We start from the raw sequence: 17012 nt of genomic DNA on the forward strand, positions 1-17012 counted from the left end.
TCACTTGGTGCACAGCCAGCCTCCTAGGGCAGTTGCAGGGTGATTCTTGCTGTGCAGTATGTGCAGCAGAGTACAAAGGTCTCTGAGCTGTGGGCCAGGTGACTGTTTACAGTGTAACCAGTATACCAAGTCAGAGAGAGAACAGAAAACGCGTTCCCTGCATGTGAAGTTATTCACGATTTAGAAGAATGGAGCAGCTAGTTTAGAGTTAGTCCTTGTCTCCCAGATAAAACTTCCTTCACTTCTCCCCGACATTTAATTCCTCTAGGGTTAGAGTACTGATCTACTGAGACTGGTCACACAGCTATACAGGGCACTTGTAGGGAAGGTGGTTTGGAGAAGACATTTTGTGAAAATAGTTTGATGAGGAGAGAGTTCCTTAAAGCACCATTGACCACCCCCAACCCTGACCACGCCCAACGTCTGACCCTAAACCCGACCCCGACGTCTAACCCTAACCGGCGCCTAACCCTAACCAAGCGCTCCAAGCGCGCGGCTGCAGTACCCAATTTCTGGCCGCCAGGTGGCAGCAGCGCCCCACCAGCCCCGTGGTGAGCACTGGCCGCGCGAGCACTGGGCGGGGTCTCAGCCCAGTTTACGCCACCGGAGCCCGGGAGTGCCCGCTGCGGCTGCGGGGTGCCCTGCGCTCTGCCCTTCGCCCACTCGCAGCCCAGCCGCTATTACCCGTTGCCTCCGTACTAAAAAGCACCCGCGTGGTTCGAGTGGCTAAATCCTTTGCATCTGACAGCTTTACAGTTGGGTGGCTCTTTCTGCCCGTGCCCCCGGCCCACCAGGAGGGAGCAGCAGCAGCATGGGGAATCCCTGGCACAAGGTGCAGGGGGGGCGGTGCATGGTGGGGTCCTACGGATAAGCCCCGGCGATTGCTGTTGTTCCAGGAGAAATTTAAACAGATGCGGGTACCACTGGGCTTGCTTTAGTCACAACTCAGAGCTGGGCTGCCACCCCAGCGAGTGGCAGGAGCAAAGGGATACAGCACGGCTTAGATATGCTTCTCAAACCGTTGGGATACAGCACGGCTTAGATATGCTTCTCAAACCGTTAGTCAACGTCTGAAGTTTTTAGGAGTTTCCTTTGGTCCTGTCAGTTCTGCAAATCCATCACCTGACTGTCCCAGGTGATTCATCTCCTCAGTTCCAGGCTGCTCCTCAGATCTTGATCTTCTTTCTGCCTGCTTTAACTCACACACTCCTTCGAGTACACTTAAGTCTTTGAACAAGCAATTACTATTCCAGTAGACAAATTTTTCCAAAAACACCTGAATTTGAGAACACCTGTGTACACAACTTGATCATCTGTTGTTTCTCTGCTCTCCCACTGATTAACTGGACTGGGCTTTAAACCAGCCTTGGATTAGGGCTACACTAGGGACAAGGCGTGGTTCTGCCACTTAGCTGCTTCAGCACTTCACATTTCCTAATTCAAAATACTTTTTCTCTAACAGACAACACAGAACAAAATGCTAAGACTCCAGGTGTTACAACAAACAAAAAAGCCCCAAACCCTAAACAGTGCCTCTGAACTGTTTCCCTTTCCATCCAACGAGTGGAAACTTCCTCAGTAAATGACAAGTGTCCATGACCACCCGAGTGACCTGTGCTTACTGAGCAGGAAAGCAAACAATACCTTTTCAGCTGGCACATGTATCCAAATATATACCCAAAGAAACTCCGTCAGCGTAACTTGCAAAGAGCCCTGCGATCTTACAGCCTTACCTGTAGTGAGTGCCCCTCTAGGGAACTGCAGAGCTGTGGACTCTCAGACGTACTGGAGCACATCTCTTGCCTGCCTGAAACGTTCAGGAGGCTCTCGGATATCCAGGCAGCAGCAGAAAGCGTTCTGATTTTACAGCAAGGCTGACCACACTGGCGAGTTTTCTTTTGCATGCTCACACCTGGAAGCCAAACCAGAACAGCTGCACACACAGCAGAGCAATTACTCAGCACACCTACACCAACAGAGCTCTCCTAAAGCACACCTGGAGCCATTCATACCCCAAGTCAACATCTACAGCGGAACTTGGCCACAAGCTTTGACACAATGTCATTTTGCGGTCAAACTGGTGCACATCAAAAAATTAGTAAAACGCACCTCCTTCTCTGCCACGTCAGGTATCGTGCTCCTTCAGTTCAGCTGTAACTGTTACATTATTTCCCAAATGCAAAGCCAAACAGAGCAAATATAACCACAGCATGCTCCTTAAAAAGCAGCTCTGCACAGGCAACCGTTCATTGTGTGTGACCAAGGGAAGATGTGACCACGGCCCTTCAAACTTTCGGGATGCCTAGGCAGGACTAAACGGTGCTTGCAAACAAAGAACATGCCTGCTCGTTAAGACAGGCTGGTCAAGTTTACCACCAAAACTCTACATCAGCATTTGCCACCCCTGTCCAGCTTTGGGTAGCCAGAGCTGCACTCGGATCACTTGAAAGCGTCTCCCAGTAGCGGACAGTACTAAGCTCAGAACTGTACCTCCCTGACACCTGCATGGAGGAAAACTCAGACTGTGCCCCCTTCTCCTTAAGGTGCCTTAGAGCTTGTGACAGGAATTTCATCCACTGCTTGGAAAAGGTCCAAGGTTGCAGCTTAAGGGAACCAGAGTTCCCTGGGTCTCAGAGTAATTCCAGAGCTAAAGCGGTGACAGACATCAGCTCTAGGTCAGATGATACATGCCAGCACTCACCACTGACCCAGGGTGGCAACCTGCTCCCATCCGCTACCTCCTGACCTAGGAAGCCCCTTAGGGAATTACAACAGCAGTTTGCCAATGGAAAAACCACAACAGCACGACACGGTGACTCAAAGATCTAAAATAGACCCCTTGCGCCTACAGAAACTGGTGCTAAAAACACAACAGGTGAACGAGAGAACATTAACTGCCATGACTGATACTAGAGCAAACCTCACTGGGCACTTAAGGAGAACAGCAAAACCAGAATAGTAGCAAAAGCCTGCGTGCCCGGGACTGTAATAAAAGAAAAAACCCTGCCTGGAGATTGTTATGAGCACAAATAATACACATCCTCTTCAGTTGCGATCTGAGTTAAGACAGACAACAAATATCACAACACACCCATATTGATTAGTTGCAACAGCTCGCCTCTCACCGTGTCTGTTATGGGTCACAGGTTCTCCCGCTTGTCTCAGCTACGTTGGGCACCAGTTGCTGTAGCTGGAGCCCAACTCAGGCAGCCTCACACAGGGCACCCACTGCTGCAGCACAAGCAAGCTATCAGGCTGCAATAAGGCTTTTACCATCAGTCAGATTCTACTGTCTGTGCTGTTTCTCCTTCCTCCAGGGATGGGATGGGATGGGATGGGATGGGATGGGATGGGATGGGATGGGATGGGATGGGATCAGATCCCCTCTCCCACACTCCTCAGGGCTATTTAACTACTTAGCGGGAACGAGCTACAGCTGCTCATCATCCATGTCCCTCAACCCACTGCCTTGGAGGCAAGGTCACAGCTGCATGTTATCAATACTCATCAACCCTCTGCCTTCACTCCTCTGCACTCCAAGAAATTGCGGGGAAGACAGTGACAGAAACCTGTGTTGGAACTAAGTGCCTGGTCAATGCCTCCAAGTAACAGCAGCTGTGACATCCAGACAGACTGTGAAGGGACAGATGGATCCAAGAATTAAATTAGGGAATGAGGTAAGTAAAAGGCACAGAGAAACAGAGACCTCTGAGTTCTGGAGAGTATATTTTGATGTACCCAATTTCTGGTTTTGTGGCTCAGAAAGAACAGAGCCCAGGTTTTGTCGCAGCAGTTATATGGCTGCAAAGGGAAGGCGAGAGCCAGCAGCAGAACTTCCTGGAACCTTCTGTGTAGGAGCAGCGGCCAGACGTTTTCAGTTTCGGAGCAGGGCTCCGTGGGAGTGACAAAGTGAGGGGACTGTTTTGTGGCCGAGAAGGAAAACCATGACACCACCATACAGGAAGCAATTCCATTTTAATAGTCTCCAAAGTGTCACGGTTCGAAAGGAAGAACAATAGGGTAAGAGCACGAATATGCAGCCAATACCGACAGAAGCAGCGTTGGTAAGCTTCTCAATATTGCTTTTTGGTATTTCACAGGGAAAAACATTGAGCCTAATATTTCTCATCTGTAGAGTTCTTGGGGGCTTTGGGGAGAAGGAAACTGACACTCTTACTAGGTTGTCTGAGAATCACAGTTTACGGTTACTCAATGTCTTCTGGTCTCACAGGATGAGGCAGAGGTATAATTGATTTCTTCTCTGTAACTCTGCAAAGAGCTTTCCTCGTACCTATGGCAAAAGAAAATAATGCTATTATGAAAGACAGTCATTGCACAAAGCCACGTTAAGTGACTTCTCTATTACGTTAAGATCATTTTTCAAGAAGATTTCCTAGAATATCTTGAGTTGCAAGTGACCCATAAGGATTCATCAAGTCCAACTCCATGCTCCTTGCGGGACTACCTGAAACTAAACCATATGACTAAAAACATCATCCAGATGCTCCCTAAGCTCTTGACAGGTTTGGTGCCCTGACTGAACGCCCTTTCAGTGGATAAGATTTTCCTAATGTCCAACCTGAACTTCCCCTGACGCAGCTTCATTCCGTTTCCTGCAATCAAGTTTCCTAACTGATGTACTCTTCAGTAGGAAAAGCTATCTAAAGCAGAATGCAGAATCCCATTCATCAACGACTATCTGAACTTGTACAGGCCCAGGAACCCTCAACACAAGAACCTTTCCATTCAACTTAAGGCACAACAACCACTTACCGTAAGCATCTTCATCTGGCTCTCCACTGCTAGCAGAGTAGCGCTCCGATAGTGTCCGGTACACACGGTAGCCGAGCTGCTTATACATATTTACTGCAACCCGATTTGATACTCTCACAAAGAGATCGACGAAAAATCCACCCTTTCTTTGGAAACATAAAACCAAAGAAAAACCACAGTAAGGAACAGCAGGTGAATGTATTGCTAAATAACCCATAACTTGTAATCTGACCAAGAGCAGGTCTGATGATGTCATATGCTAATCAAACACCTTTCACACTGCAGTAACAGATGCACTCCTTTCCCAAGGGACAAATCTGGTATAAGTTCAGATTTTATTCTATTTTTGTCATATAACCATTCTTTTATACCAGCCTGTAGGTTCAAAGTTATGAACAGAAAGAACAGGGCAAGCTAAGCACTCGCACAGGTCTCATACACATAAGAAATCTTTCATTTAAAAAAAAAATAATCTAAAAATCCACATTTTCAATTGCATTGGTTTATGGACTGCCTCCTTCAATGTGTGTGGCAGGGGGCAGTGGCGGAACGGGTCACAAAGTTCAGTCACCTAACACAAGGCAGCCCTTCTCCTCACAAGGCAGATTCCTCAATGTGCAATTTTCCCATTTTACCGATTACAATGGGGTTGCCCTACCACCATGAGTTCAGGACATTTCCCTGTGGGTTCATTTGATGCTCAATTAAATCTTCAGCAAGTACAAGCAGCCAAGCATGACAAAAAGTAAGCTAAGGTACTGTCTGCCATACAGAATTGGTTCCAAGGCTGCCTGCAGGAACTGCAAAAATCTCACGATCACTGAACAAGCACGCTGGAGACCCTACGGGAAAGTGTTGACCCTCCATGAAACTCTCTTGCTGTCAAGACAAGGACCTTTTTCTATACAGTATCTCTATTAGAATTCAGGCTACATGCGGCGAATGAAGAGACGGGACGCAGCTTGATGCAAGCAAATGTCAATTTATTGTACAGAAGCACGAGTTTCTATACACTTTCAGAAGCTGCGCGTTTGAAACAGATTGGTTCTTGAAGCTAAGCCTTGCATACTAGGCAATCCCTGATTGGTGGTTAGCTGCCATCAATTAACAGCAAGGTGTTACCTTTCCTTGGCGCCATCCTTGGCGCCATCCGTCTCCCACCCCCCTGTGCTCTGCAAACATGCCTCATCATGTTAATTGTTGTCTAGACAAGCTCGAGCACATTCCCCTCAGCTAACCGATTGCCACGCATGGTCCTAGTTTCCAGCCCGCTCCTGCAGCTACACCCTACTCATTCTGGCAAGTTAGCTTTCATAGAAACCCTGAGATCTTACACCGCCACATGACAGTTTTAGTCTTGTTCTCTAATTACAGGGAATCCTCAGCGAATCAGAACACTACTTAAAGCAAAATTCTGGGTCTCTTTCATGCAAGTCAAATACCTAAGCCATGTCAGTTGAGAGGTTACTTTTAGAAGATTAAAGATAAGCATGGTACTCACACTTCTGAAATTTCTCCCAGTAGTTCCATCAATTTAGCAGCCAAACCCAGCTGTTGAAATTCCGGTGCGACAGAGAGAGCAGTAACATGTCCGTGCCACTCTTCCCCAGCCACAGAGCCTTCCGCTTTACCCAGTACTGCGAACGTACAGAGCATCAGAGCAGTAAGGAGCACCTTGGGAATAATGCACCACACGCAGCCACACGACTTTACAAAAAACCAAGCAGTCTACAAACAAACATTGCAATGATTGTGGTAAAGGCTTAAGCAGTGATTCTATGCTATTACTGAGTGATTCAGCAGCCACTAAGTTTCATTTTGACACAGTATTACTGTTTTTTCTTCGTTAGTATAAATAAATAAATGGATCTCCACAAATTCATTGTTTGAGGTGTGACTTCCAAATGCAAGTTTTAAGCAATTCTCTTGAGTCTTTAAGTGAGCGGAATTCACGACCGAAGGAATGGAGGGCTAGAAGCCCAAAAGTCACTCGCCATCCCAGCAATTACTGAAGACTTTTTTTGACTATGGGGCAATAGAGCTTGGGACACTTTGCCAATGTGGCAAGAGAAAGCAAAGGCCCTGGAAACACTGGACGTTTAGGGAAAAATAAAAAATAAAAGCAGGGATGGGTGTGTGTTCTTCATAGTTCCTCTCCTTTCTACACAGAGCCAAGCTACTGTTAGCTCGTTAATGAATATGCAGACTTCCACAGGGCACTGCTAAATAAGCAACTGATGTGGTGGGTACAGAGAAACCTTCCGTACAGCAAACGCTTTAAGCTTTACTGTTAAACACTTCATTTCCTGGGTCCCTACAAAGACTCCCATTCTGTGCCCACCTTCTCAAACCCCCCAAAAGAAGGGGAATAAAAACAACTGGAAGGAACAAATACATATATATATATACACACACACGTAAAAACACGGCGAATCTCTGTAATTAAAAAAATTAGGAAAGGATGCAATCATCCAAGTAATGAGGAGTTAACTGATGCGCTGCATCAGACAGTCTTGTCAAACTCATGCTGGTGAAACTAAGCTCATACCAGTTGGTTTACTGAAACACTTGTCATTTTGATTCAAGTATAAGACATTTGGCTATAGAGTGAGTGCAAGAAAATACATTTTTGCACACTACAGCAAGAGACCTGCAAAGGGCCACGGTATAATATGCTTCAAAAGAGTCTGTGGTACAAGAAATTCAGCCTCATGGGCTGCTGGCTCAAACACACTGGTGGAACACTGTATAACTGGCCATACGCACGGTTTACACGGAGTGTTGTATGCAATGCACATGTTTAACTAGGTATTTATGGTTTAAGACTTGTTTTAGCTCCTAAGGCAGGCAGCCAGCAAAGATGTTTTCAAGAGTTAACAAGGAACAGAAATTAAAGGAGTTGCTGGTTTTAAGAAGCTGACTCATCATTGTTTTGAAAAATGGCACCATATGGATCACTGTTAATGCGCTTGTAGACAAAGCGAAAGACCTTGGGTTGCGGGCGGCTGTGCAGCTCTGTCTTAATCTTCTGAGGGTAGGTATCTTCTGTCAGTTGCTGCCAGGTGTCATCAACAAAAAGAAACAGGCTATAGTCTTCTGGATTCTCCACTCTAAACTTTTCAGCACAAAGCTGACATACATCTGCGGTAGTGATGTAGGGTCTTACTAGTAAGGTCTTTCCTGTACACGCACTGTTAACTTCCTGGAATGCAACACGAAGGTAGTTCTGTAGAATGAGAAAACAGACATCAGAAACAAAACCTCCAAACCTCATCCTCTGAAAACAGGAAGCTCAGCAACAAACAGCAATCCTCTCTATGTTCTAGTTGTGAAACGCACACCAGTGATTCCTGTACATTACAGCCACCTTGTGAATTGACGTTGGTGATAAGACTGTGGCAGGCATAACAAATTCATAAGTTGACATCCTCCTTTCCTTGGCTCACATTCTAACCCTGCAATTACAAACGAACAGATAGCAGTCTTAAAGCCCCATTGAAAACATCAGTGGTTTTAACGGGACTGGGTGTTTGGCCTTACTAGGAAACTAAATGCTGTGAAGCAAAATAAACATCAGAGGCTGTAGGACAAGGCCTCAAGAACAAGAGTCCAAGTACTGATAGCTTGATGAATAAGACTTGTAGGGCACAAGCCCTGGGAACCAAGGAACAAGCTAACTGCAGACCCCTGAGCCGCTACAGCTGAGGAGGCAGCAAGACGGACAGAGAAACAAGTAGCCGGATAAGGGAACGGATGGCGCCGATATGTAACTTTGTTAATCAAGAAAGCCGCCTAGAAAGAAACTCCCTAACTTTGGAATAGAAATTGTTGCTATGATAAGGTAAACTTCCTATTGTTTAAACGGTGTGTCTTAAATGTCAACCAATTGGTGTGTAATATGTAGAAGGTAGAAACGTATATAATTGTAAGAAAATCACTAATAAACTGACATCTTGCTTGCATCAAGCTGTGTCCCGTCTCCTCATTCGCCACAAATTGGTGACCCTGACATGATCCAGTGAAGGATCCGACGTGGAGGGGCTCTTGAATCGCCTGAGCGACTTGCAGCGAATCCCACAGAACTCTGAATGAACCGCTGAAGTGGGAGCCGGCCGGCCTGAAATCCCTCCGGAGTTGAGAGGTGAGCTGTGGGAAATGCGTAATGGCGAATCAGGCTTCGTCCCCAGAAAGAGACGTTTATGAGCTTATGAAAAGTCTCCCTAACAAACATGAGAAAAGTATTTCTGGGCATGACCTTAAAGCAATGCTCAAGTGGGTGCAAGTAGATATGCCCGCAGTGACTGCATCTACAATTTTTGCACGGGAACTTCAGAACAACACAGGGGTGAAATTGTGGGATTCTGTGACAAAAGGCAATACTGAGTCCCACCGTCTGCTCTCTTCATGGAGAGTTATTTTTGAGACTATGAAAGCACAAGAAGAAAAGGCAGAGGAAGGAGAGGAAGAGGAGTCGCATGCTCTTTACCAGCCTCTAAGTCACAGTGCTCTAAACCCCTGGGTGTCAATGCAGTTGAGTATCCGTCAGAGGAAGATCCCTTTGACCCAGGACTGGCAGACCCTGAAAAAGGACCTGATTTATACTCTCCTGATCCACGCGATCTGTGGGCAAAAATAAAGAAACAAGCTTTAAGGGAGGTGGATTTAGAAATGGCTAAGACTATAGTTGCTCCGGTCTTGTACACTCAGGGTCGGGCAGGGGGACCACCTCTTTCTTTTTCGGTTGTTAGGGAACTGCACCGCAAGAGGCAGCATGCCCAAGAGATGATGCTGCAACTGCTGGTCAATACTATTGAAGAGAAGCTTCACACAATATGTTCATCATAAGGAAAAAGAAAAAAACCCAACCCTCTGCCAGCAACACACAAGGGTGTTGATCCACAGGTTGCTGCACGATAAACCATTCACACTCTTTATGCTGCAGCATGCAAAAGGCAATCCATTTTCATGCAGGACATTTTCATCACATTAACCGATGGCAACTTAGTGTCTGAGCCTGATGTAACCAAATTTCATCTAACAGGCTTAGAGGGAGGCAGAAAGAAAATTTACTCTGCAACATTAAAGTAAAACCGTATGATCACGAGGCAAAAGCTGGATCTTTTTTCTCTGCTGAAATTCACACATGTGCACAACTGATAACATAGATTAATTCTAAACAAGCCCTACAAGGAAACACAGTTCTATCTTTCAAAAAGTATTTAAAAAGTAAAATAAAAAGCAACGGGAAAAAAACACACCCAACCACAAAACACTTTTGGACACATGAGCAAAGCAGCCTGCCATCACGTGCTTTTTTGCAAAAAACTAACTGCAATTAGAAACTAAAAGCAGTAAAATGAAAGGAGATGGAAAAAATGACAGTAAGAAAGACCTGTTTATTTACTGAGCTGATACTTACGTTTGTACGCTGAATAAATTAAGCATGCTAAATCACAATGGCAAAAATTCACGTTTCCTAAGAACAAGCTGTTAAAAGCTAAGACTGAGAAGAATGCTCATATGACTTCAGTTCCAAAGAGCACTCTGGGTTTTTAATAAACTTTTGATAGCTTGCAGACTGAAACACTGGAACTTTGCAACAGCTTTTAAACCATTAGGACTGAGCAGAACTAATCCATTTTTGTTAGCCGGTGTGAAGAAAAAATAAATAAAAAAAATCAAATCAGCTCTAAATAAGGCAAAGCACGCTACAGTTTCAATTTCTAACGTAGCTAACACAGAGAAGACCTGTTTTTCGATGCTTCTAGATGGACAGGATTGCTTCAAGGAGAGGCTGAGGTTTGTGCAAATGCCTGTAACTCATATAGTAAGTATCAAAATTCTTTATGCAGTATCAGCAAGTTGTATTTCATCATCATCAAAATACCAGATTTTTTGCTTTTCCATCCTTTTGAGGGAGGGAGGATGAAGGCCTTTCCAGGACCCAAAAGCTGGTGGTAAGGCTGTGAGACAGCACCACAGACATGTAGTGACCACATCCTGGTTCAATGTGGGAAAGATGAGTTGAGCTGAAGCTGTGTTACACATACCTTGTAGGGAAGGTGCTTCATGTCAGGACTGCAGATGTGGAGAAGGGAGATGGAAAACTGGCATTCTGGGCAGGCAGCAAAGTGCTTGAATTTGTGCCAAGCATAGCCTGGAAGCGGAGCGACCTTACTGATTTGAGGCTCTCTTTCAAAGAGTCAAAGGAGCAGCCCTGGACACAGCTGGTGCCAGCTCTTCCTGTGCTCCCCTGCATCTTCCAGCATCCAGCACGGCGTCCAGCTGTACAGGTAGCTTGGCTGAAGTTCAGTTGCTGAGGAAGAGAAGGTGAAACTGAATACAAGATCCTGCTGAAAAAAATCTTCTGTCATTTAGTCATCCAGCAGAAATACAAAGGTGATTAATTTTCCTATTAAGCGTAATATTTTGCTAGAAAGAACAAAGACTCAAGGTACTTGAATGTGACACCTAACTACAGGTAAGCAGAATATAAAATGGATCCCAGTAAGATGGACTAGCTTTGTGCGCTTGCCACAGTTTGGAATTTCTGTTTGTCAGTTCTCCTGTTCCTAAGAGAGGCATATTGTGGGAGACTGCTGCTTTTCCCAGCTCCTTCCTGTTCAGTGATGTGCTGTGGTTGTTTGCATGGACACTGAAAGCAGGAGCCGCAAGTGAAAGGTTTAATTACTTCCTGTTGACCCCATACCTTCATTTATCAAGCTCTTAGCTCCATCATAACTCATTGACGGTTGTTGTTAGCCTCTCCAGCAGCTTTGCACTGTGGTATGGACTGTAAACAACCAGACACAAAGGAGTAAATCCCTTCTTCTCGATTCCAACATCCTCCTTGCTTCAGTTCGCAAACTGATGCATCTGGACAGACAGCAGCACGCCTATCTACGTAACAATCTTTTCCTATATGAAAGGCATGCAGACTTGGTTTTAAAAGATAAAGTAATCCCGACTGTTTTGTTATTCTTCAGTTGGAGTTACTGCCCTACTCTGAAAGAGCAGTAAGAAATGGGAGGGGGGAGAAAAAAACCCCACAAAACAAACTACAAACATGAAGACATCCACAATACAGAACTCTACTCCTTGCTTAAACTTTCAAATTGTAGGCAAGCTTTTCTGCCAAGTCTCCTCTCTATTACCCACGGTAAGCCACCAATCGCTACTGGGGAGTTGTGATGATTTATACCACTGGAAATCTGGGTTTGTTCTTTTTAACAGCAAAGCGTACAAAGAAGCTGAATCGAAAATACAATTTGGTCTGTCCTCGCTCTGCACGACTTAAATACAAAGGACAGTGGGAAAGCTCCATTATTTAGTGTTTCCTTTATACCATCATAACCACACTCTGTTATGAAGTGGAAAGACTTTGAAACAGAGGCAAATTTGCCAGCCATCTTCTCAGCACTGCTTCACACCACTTGTGGCCCCAAGGAAATCATTATGAATCATACTTCTCAAATGGAGATTTCCAACAAAACAACCATCCCCTGGGCTTTTTTTCTCTTCAGCCTAAAGCTCTACCTGAAAATCATCAACTGAAGGCATTGTTCTGTTAGTTGTCCTCCTCTTGTGCCATTGCCGGAGAGTATCTCTAGCTTCTGAACTCAGCAGCTGGGCAGCCTGGTCTTCCTGGAAGTTCTTGATCAGCAAAAGTGCTCCATAAGCACTTGCCAAGGAATATCCTCCTGTGAAGGACAGCAGGGGAAGAACAATTCACAGTGGTTGCAAACACCACGCCAGTTCCAACGGGTCACAGTCAAAAGTACAAACGATTTCTGTTTTTTTTTTTTTTAATAAACAGACGCACACATACACGAAAGTCACTGCATTCTATGGCCAAAATATTTATACGTAAAGAAAAACAGCTTACTTGCCTGCAAAATACTGGACAGTGTGTTCTCAGCTGCTAAGAGCCGTGCAGTGGTTGCCTGGGCTCCATATTATCAAAGTGGTGCAACAGTATCCATCTCTGGGTCCGCTAGCGCTGGGGGTGGCCGGTTATTTAAATGACCAGTGTCACTCCTTTACTCCTGAGTGTTTTTACAAAGGTGGAACATGAGTTTTCTTCTAAACAGTTTCCAAACAGCGATTTGTTTTCTTCCTGAGCTTCAAGCGGGGATCAAACAAACACAGCTGTTTAAACGACATAAAAGACCATCTACCACTGTTCAGGAACTTAAAAGTGACCCCCTTAGTGGCAACAAAGCAATGACCGAGCGTGTGATTTGTACCTGGAAGCATCCCAAAGGTTTTGCTTTTGTTTTTAAAAGGCAGGCTGTGTTTGTTCACCTATGTCCAACACTACATCCAACTAGTTCAGGAGGCAGCGTGTACAGCTCTCCAGACTTCACCTTTATTACATGAGTGGAGAACAAAGTACAGCCACAACAGAGTTGCCGATGTACAAAAGGAGCTGCAGGTCACAAAGGAAAAGGACTCTCAGCAGGAGGCAACAGTCCTCAGCAACCAGGAGAAACAGAAGACAGGCTATCATATATTTCTCTTGCTCTTTAAGTAAACTATTTGAGTGGGAGCGTTCAATTAAGAGGCAGCGCGGTCTATTTGTGGAGTCATTCAGAGATGCAGTCTATGCTCACAGTAGTGCTTTCTGTATTACCGACAGCATCCTCTCGCTTTCAGCTCTGTGACGAGTTCACTACGTGGAAGACACGCAAGACCCACCAGACAAACTGGAAAATACATTTACATTTGAACCGCACAACCCCAAAGCACTAAACAATTTTTCCTGCACCGTACAGTTTAACTAGTGCACAGACAGGGCCAGCCAATAGATGAATGACTTTTGCTACATTAAAAACGACACGACTTAACAGCCCAGTAAATATTTCTGCCTTTCAAGCGTGTTAATGATCTCCAGCTTCACATCTCAAGTATTTTCTGTCCTAAGATTCCTGAACAATGCACCCTGCACACAAAGCAGGGAACAGACTAGTACTGAACCAGAGGAAACCCGACACAGTTCTGTCATGCATATCGGCATGTAAAAGGATACAGCAATTTCAGCAACCCAAGAGATAGCAGAAATGGGACGTATACACATATACTTAACTCACAGCTGAGCTTGGTCACAAGAACCTTTGAAACTTCCTCATAAACTGATAGATTCTGGGGCCTACCAAGGGCTGGCAGAATACCTCTTTGTTAAAACCACCACCGTGAAAACAAAGGAGGGAGATTTCCTTGCCTCTAGCAGACTTCAGCCATTGTTCAAGAGTGCCTTAAGAAACATATTCCTAGGCCTCATAAAAATACTCTGTGAGAAGCAAGTATCGGGCATAAACCAGGATCATTAAGGGGGGCAACATTCTCAAAAGCACTCTCCCCAGAGGGGCAGAGAATTCCCCCAAAGATTTTACAAAGCACCTAACCCGGGTCCCATTCCAGGTCTCACAACTCAATTGAATGCTGCAGACCCAGACATACTCTCGGGACATTTTCAGGCACAGAAGGATAACCACAGTTGGCACCCGCACAGCCTATGTTTGCTTGCTAAGTCAGGGCGCCTCCTCCTTCTTGGCAGAAAACAACATACTCCCTCCTAAGACGTCGGTAGATTCCCAGGTCACTTGGGGCTGTAACTCTGCAAGCTAACCAGCCTTCTCTTATTTTAAGGTGGAAATAATTACGAGGTTCTCTTGTTACACTACCGCCATCACCGACTACATGACTCCGTCAAAAGGGTTTCTACTCAAACGAGGTGAGGAAGAATCCCCCTTCCCCAGCCCTCCACTCAGTTCTAATAGCAGTTGATTACCTTCTCCATGCAGCAAAGATGGGTCCAGCAATTCCACCATGTATTCAGTTTCAGTATCCAGCTCCAGCGTATCACCCTGGGCCAGCACATATGCCAACACAGGCAAGAAGTCATCAGCTCCATACAGCCTCCCTGGGTCAAAGAGAACACAAGCAGCGATAGACAAATCACACCCTTTTACCAGTTTCGGTGTTTGAAAGGAAAGTGTTATTTTGCTGCCTTTACTGACCGGGTTTGTATTACTCTAGAGCCTCTCGTTACGGATGTGCAGCAAAGAGAACATCATCGGACACTTGGTGGGCAGCGTCCAGCTTCATCTTGTACTTCTAACGAGCACAAACTGGATGACGCAGACCTTGAAGCACGCAAGGGAATTTAAAGACTGGGCTCACCTTGGTGTCAGCTCAACTGGTGAACTCACAAGAGGTAGCCATGCCAGTCTGGCCTGACCTCCACCCGCACTTCTGTCAGTGGCTAAAAGAAAATCAATGGGCATTTTCTTTATACGTGCACGGACGACGTCCCCTTTCTGGAAGGATCCAGCCACAAGTATCCGTTCCTGAGTCCGAAACCCAGCAGAGAAGCCTGTATATAAAAGCCTATTAGATTTTACATGAAAACTCTGCACATTTCCTTGATGGATCATGGTTAGAAACACCAGTGAGCAAAGCCTCACGTAACTCCCAACTAGCTGGTGAAGCATCATCAGTAACAACAGCACGCAACACACAGAGGCTCTGCTGTACCTAGGTCTGTATGTGTTCCTCTTACCGCATTTAAACTTTCTCTTTAGAAAACGCTATGTGGCTAGATCTCTGGGTCTGGCCAAACTGTGCTCATTGCAGAAGCGGTGTGATGGTCACTTGAAACATCAAGATCGGGAGCCAGTTTAAACTATGGCGAAACTCCAGAGGACTGAAGGGCTGATATTGAAAGTCAGACCAGCTAAGACATACCCTCCAGGTATTACACTATTATATGGCTGAGATTACAGGACAAAGCAGGTACTGGAAACAGGTGCTGGCTCGATGCCACATTTTAAAACTTTACACGACAAAGCAAGACAACCCCAAGGAGCATTTGCTGCATCTTAGCCCAAGCCCCTCAGTACAATGGTTCACCAGAAGCCTCTCAGTACTTTTCTTTTGCATGTTGGGAATACCTTACTCAATGTGATAATACAGTATGGAGAAAAAACCAAAGTTTACATCACTTTGGGCAAAGATTCCTATATACATTTTAAAATGCAGGATTTTGCACAGAAATAAGCCAGGTCTAAGCTCCTGCCCAAATCTTGCCAAAGTGCCTGGGGGTCTTTTACAGCCTCAAGCTTTCACCATTCACCTCAAGTCTCAAAAGAAAGCAAGCATCCTGATCGGCACAGAGCCCAGCTGCAGATTCAGCGCTCGAAAGAAAACTGCCAACCACCTGCAGCAGCTTATACTTTCTTAAGAGAAAAAAATCTTCCACTACCACCAGCATTGCTTCACCTTAGCTCGTGACCTACCACGGCAGCGTATGATAAGATGTCAGGCAATAGAGCTGCACCTATGAATTCATGCTGTCCAGCACAGCGTTTTAACTGTGCCACTGACTAATCAAGCGGGTCTTAACTGGTCTGTGGTTCCATTTCACCATCTAGGTTTCAAGTCACTTTGGGACTCCTGCTACAGCGTAAAAATAGATGTTATTTCTCTTGCAAAAACACAAAGAAATTGTCCAAATGAGAACGTTGAGAGGCACAGCAAACCCAAAACACTGGATCAGGGGCTGCTTTCCTCCAGCCATTAACACAGAGCCCTTGTAATTGTCATATTGCATACACACTGCTGAATTACTACAGCTAGATACTGGGTGCATCCTTTATTACGATTTCCAGGAAAATACTAATTTAGAACCAGTGTCAAATTCTAGGCTTACAGGACACATCAACAGAGAAAGCTCTTTGGTAAATATTTTCTTTGAAAACCTTTACTTTGTAAGTGAATTTTCTCTCCCACTCAGCCTCCCTATGACAACATAGCTTACATTAATAATTAGCTTATATCCATTATTTGTACTACAGTGAACCGCCACAAGCACAATAGAAACTAAGGACCCTTCAGCCTGGCCACAGCACAAACACCCTGGCGATGGGGCAGGACCAGAGCCCAGACTAGGCAGATGTATTAGGGGAGCACAGGGACCGAGAAGAGAAAGAGGAGAGGCCGTGTCACCACTAGATCACACATTTATACAGGCTAACAGTGGACATCCCTGCTAGTGGCTAGTTGCTAGTGGCAACTCAAATGTTTCGTTAAACCTCATGCCCTTTCCAGGTTCTTTCCCTGTTCTTACATGTTTCTCCTAGACCAGTCTCTTTTTTTCTCCCCCCAGCCTGCCCTTTTTGGGGGTGGTTTTTTTTTTTTTTTTTTTTGAAATTGCAGGCTATTCCTAAGGCTTGGGATTT

At 45.3% G+C, this 17012-nt stretch overlaps 1 protein-coding gene and 1 long non-coding RNA gene across 2 annotated transcripts; both read right to left on the reverse strand.

The window, feature by feature from the left end:
* Positions 1-3956: 3956 nt before the first annotated feature.
* Positions 3957-5198, reverse strand: LOC308057409. The gene is made up of 2 exons (XR_013925262.1): positions 4774-5198; positions 3957-4291 (listed from the first exon to the last, which is right to left on the reverse strand). It is a non-coding gene; the product is annotated as an uncharacterized lncRNA (long non-coding RNA).
* A 1104-nt stretch (positions 5199-6302) lies between these two features.
* On the reverse strand, positions 6303-15119 carry LOC308057405 (ras and Rab interactor 2-like; the record flags this gene model as incomplete). The annotated part of the gene is made up of 5 exons (XM_080411519.1): positions 14956-15119; positions 14564-14695; positions 12310-12473; positions 7940-7999; positions 6303-6410 (listed from the first exon to the last, which is right to left on the reverse strand). The coding sequence occupies exons 2-5, from the start codon at positions 14601-14603 to the stop codon at positions 6303-6305; spliced, it is 372 nt and encodes a 123-aa protein (XP_080267645.1). The 5' UTR covers positions 14604-14695; positions 14956-15119.
* Between the last annotated feature and the right edge of the window lie 1893 nt (positions 15120-17012).

The sequence above is a fragment of the Falco punctatus genome (assembly GCF_963210335.1).
Source record: "Falco punctatus genome assembly, contig: scaffold_88, whole genome shotgun sequence".
NCBI classification, from domain to species: Eukaryota; Metazoa; Chordata; class Aves; order Falconiformes; family Falconidae; genus Falco; species Falco punctatus.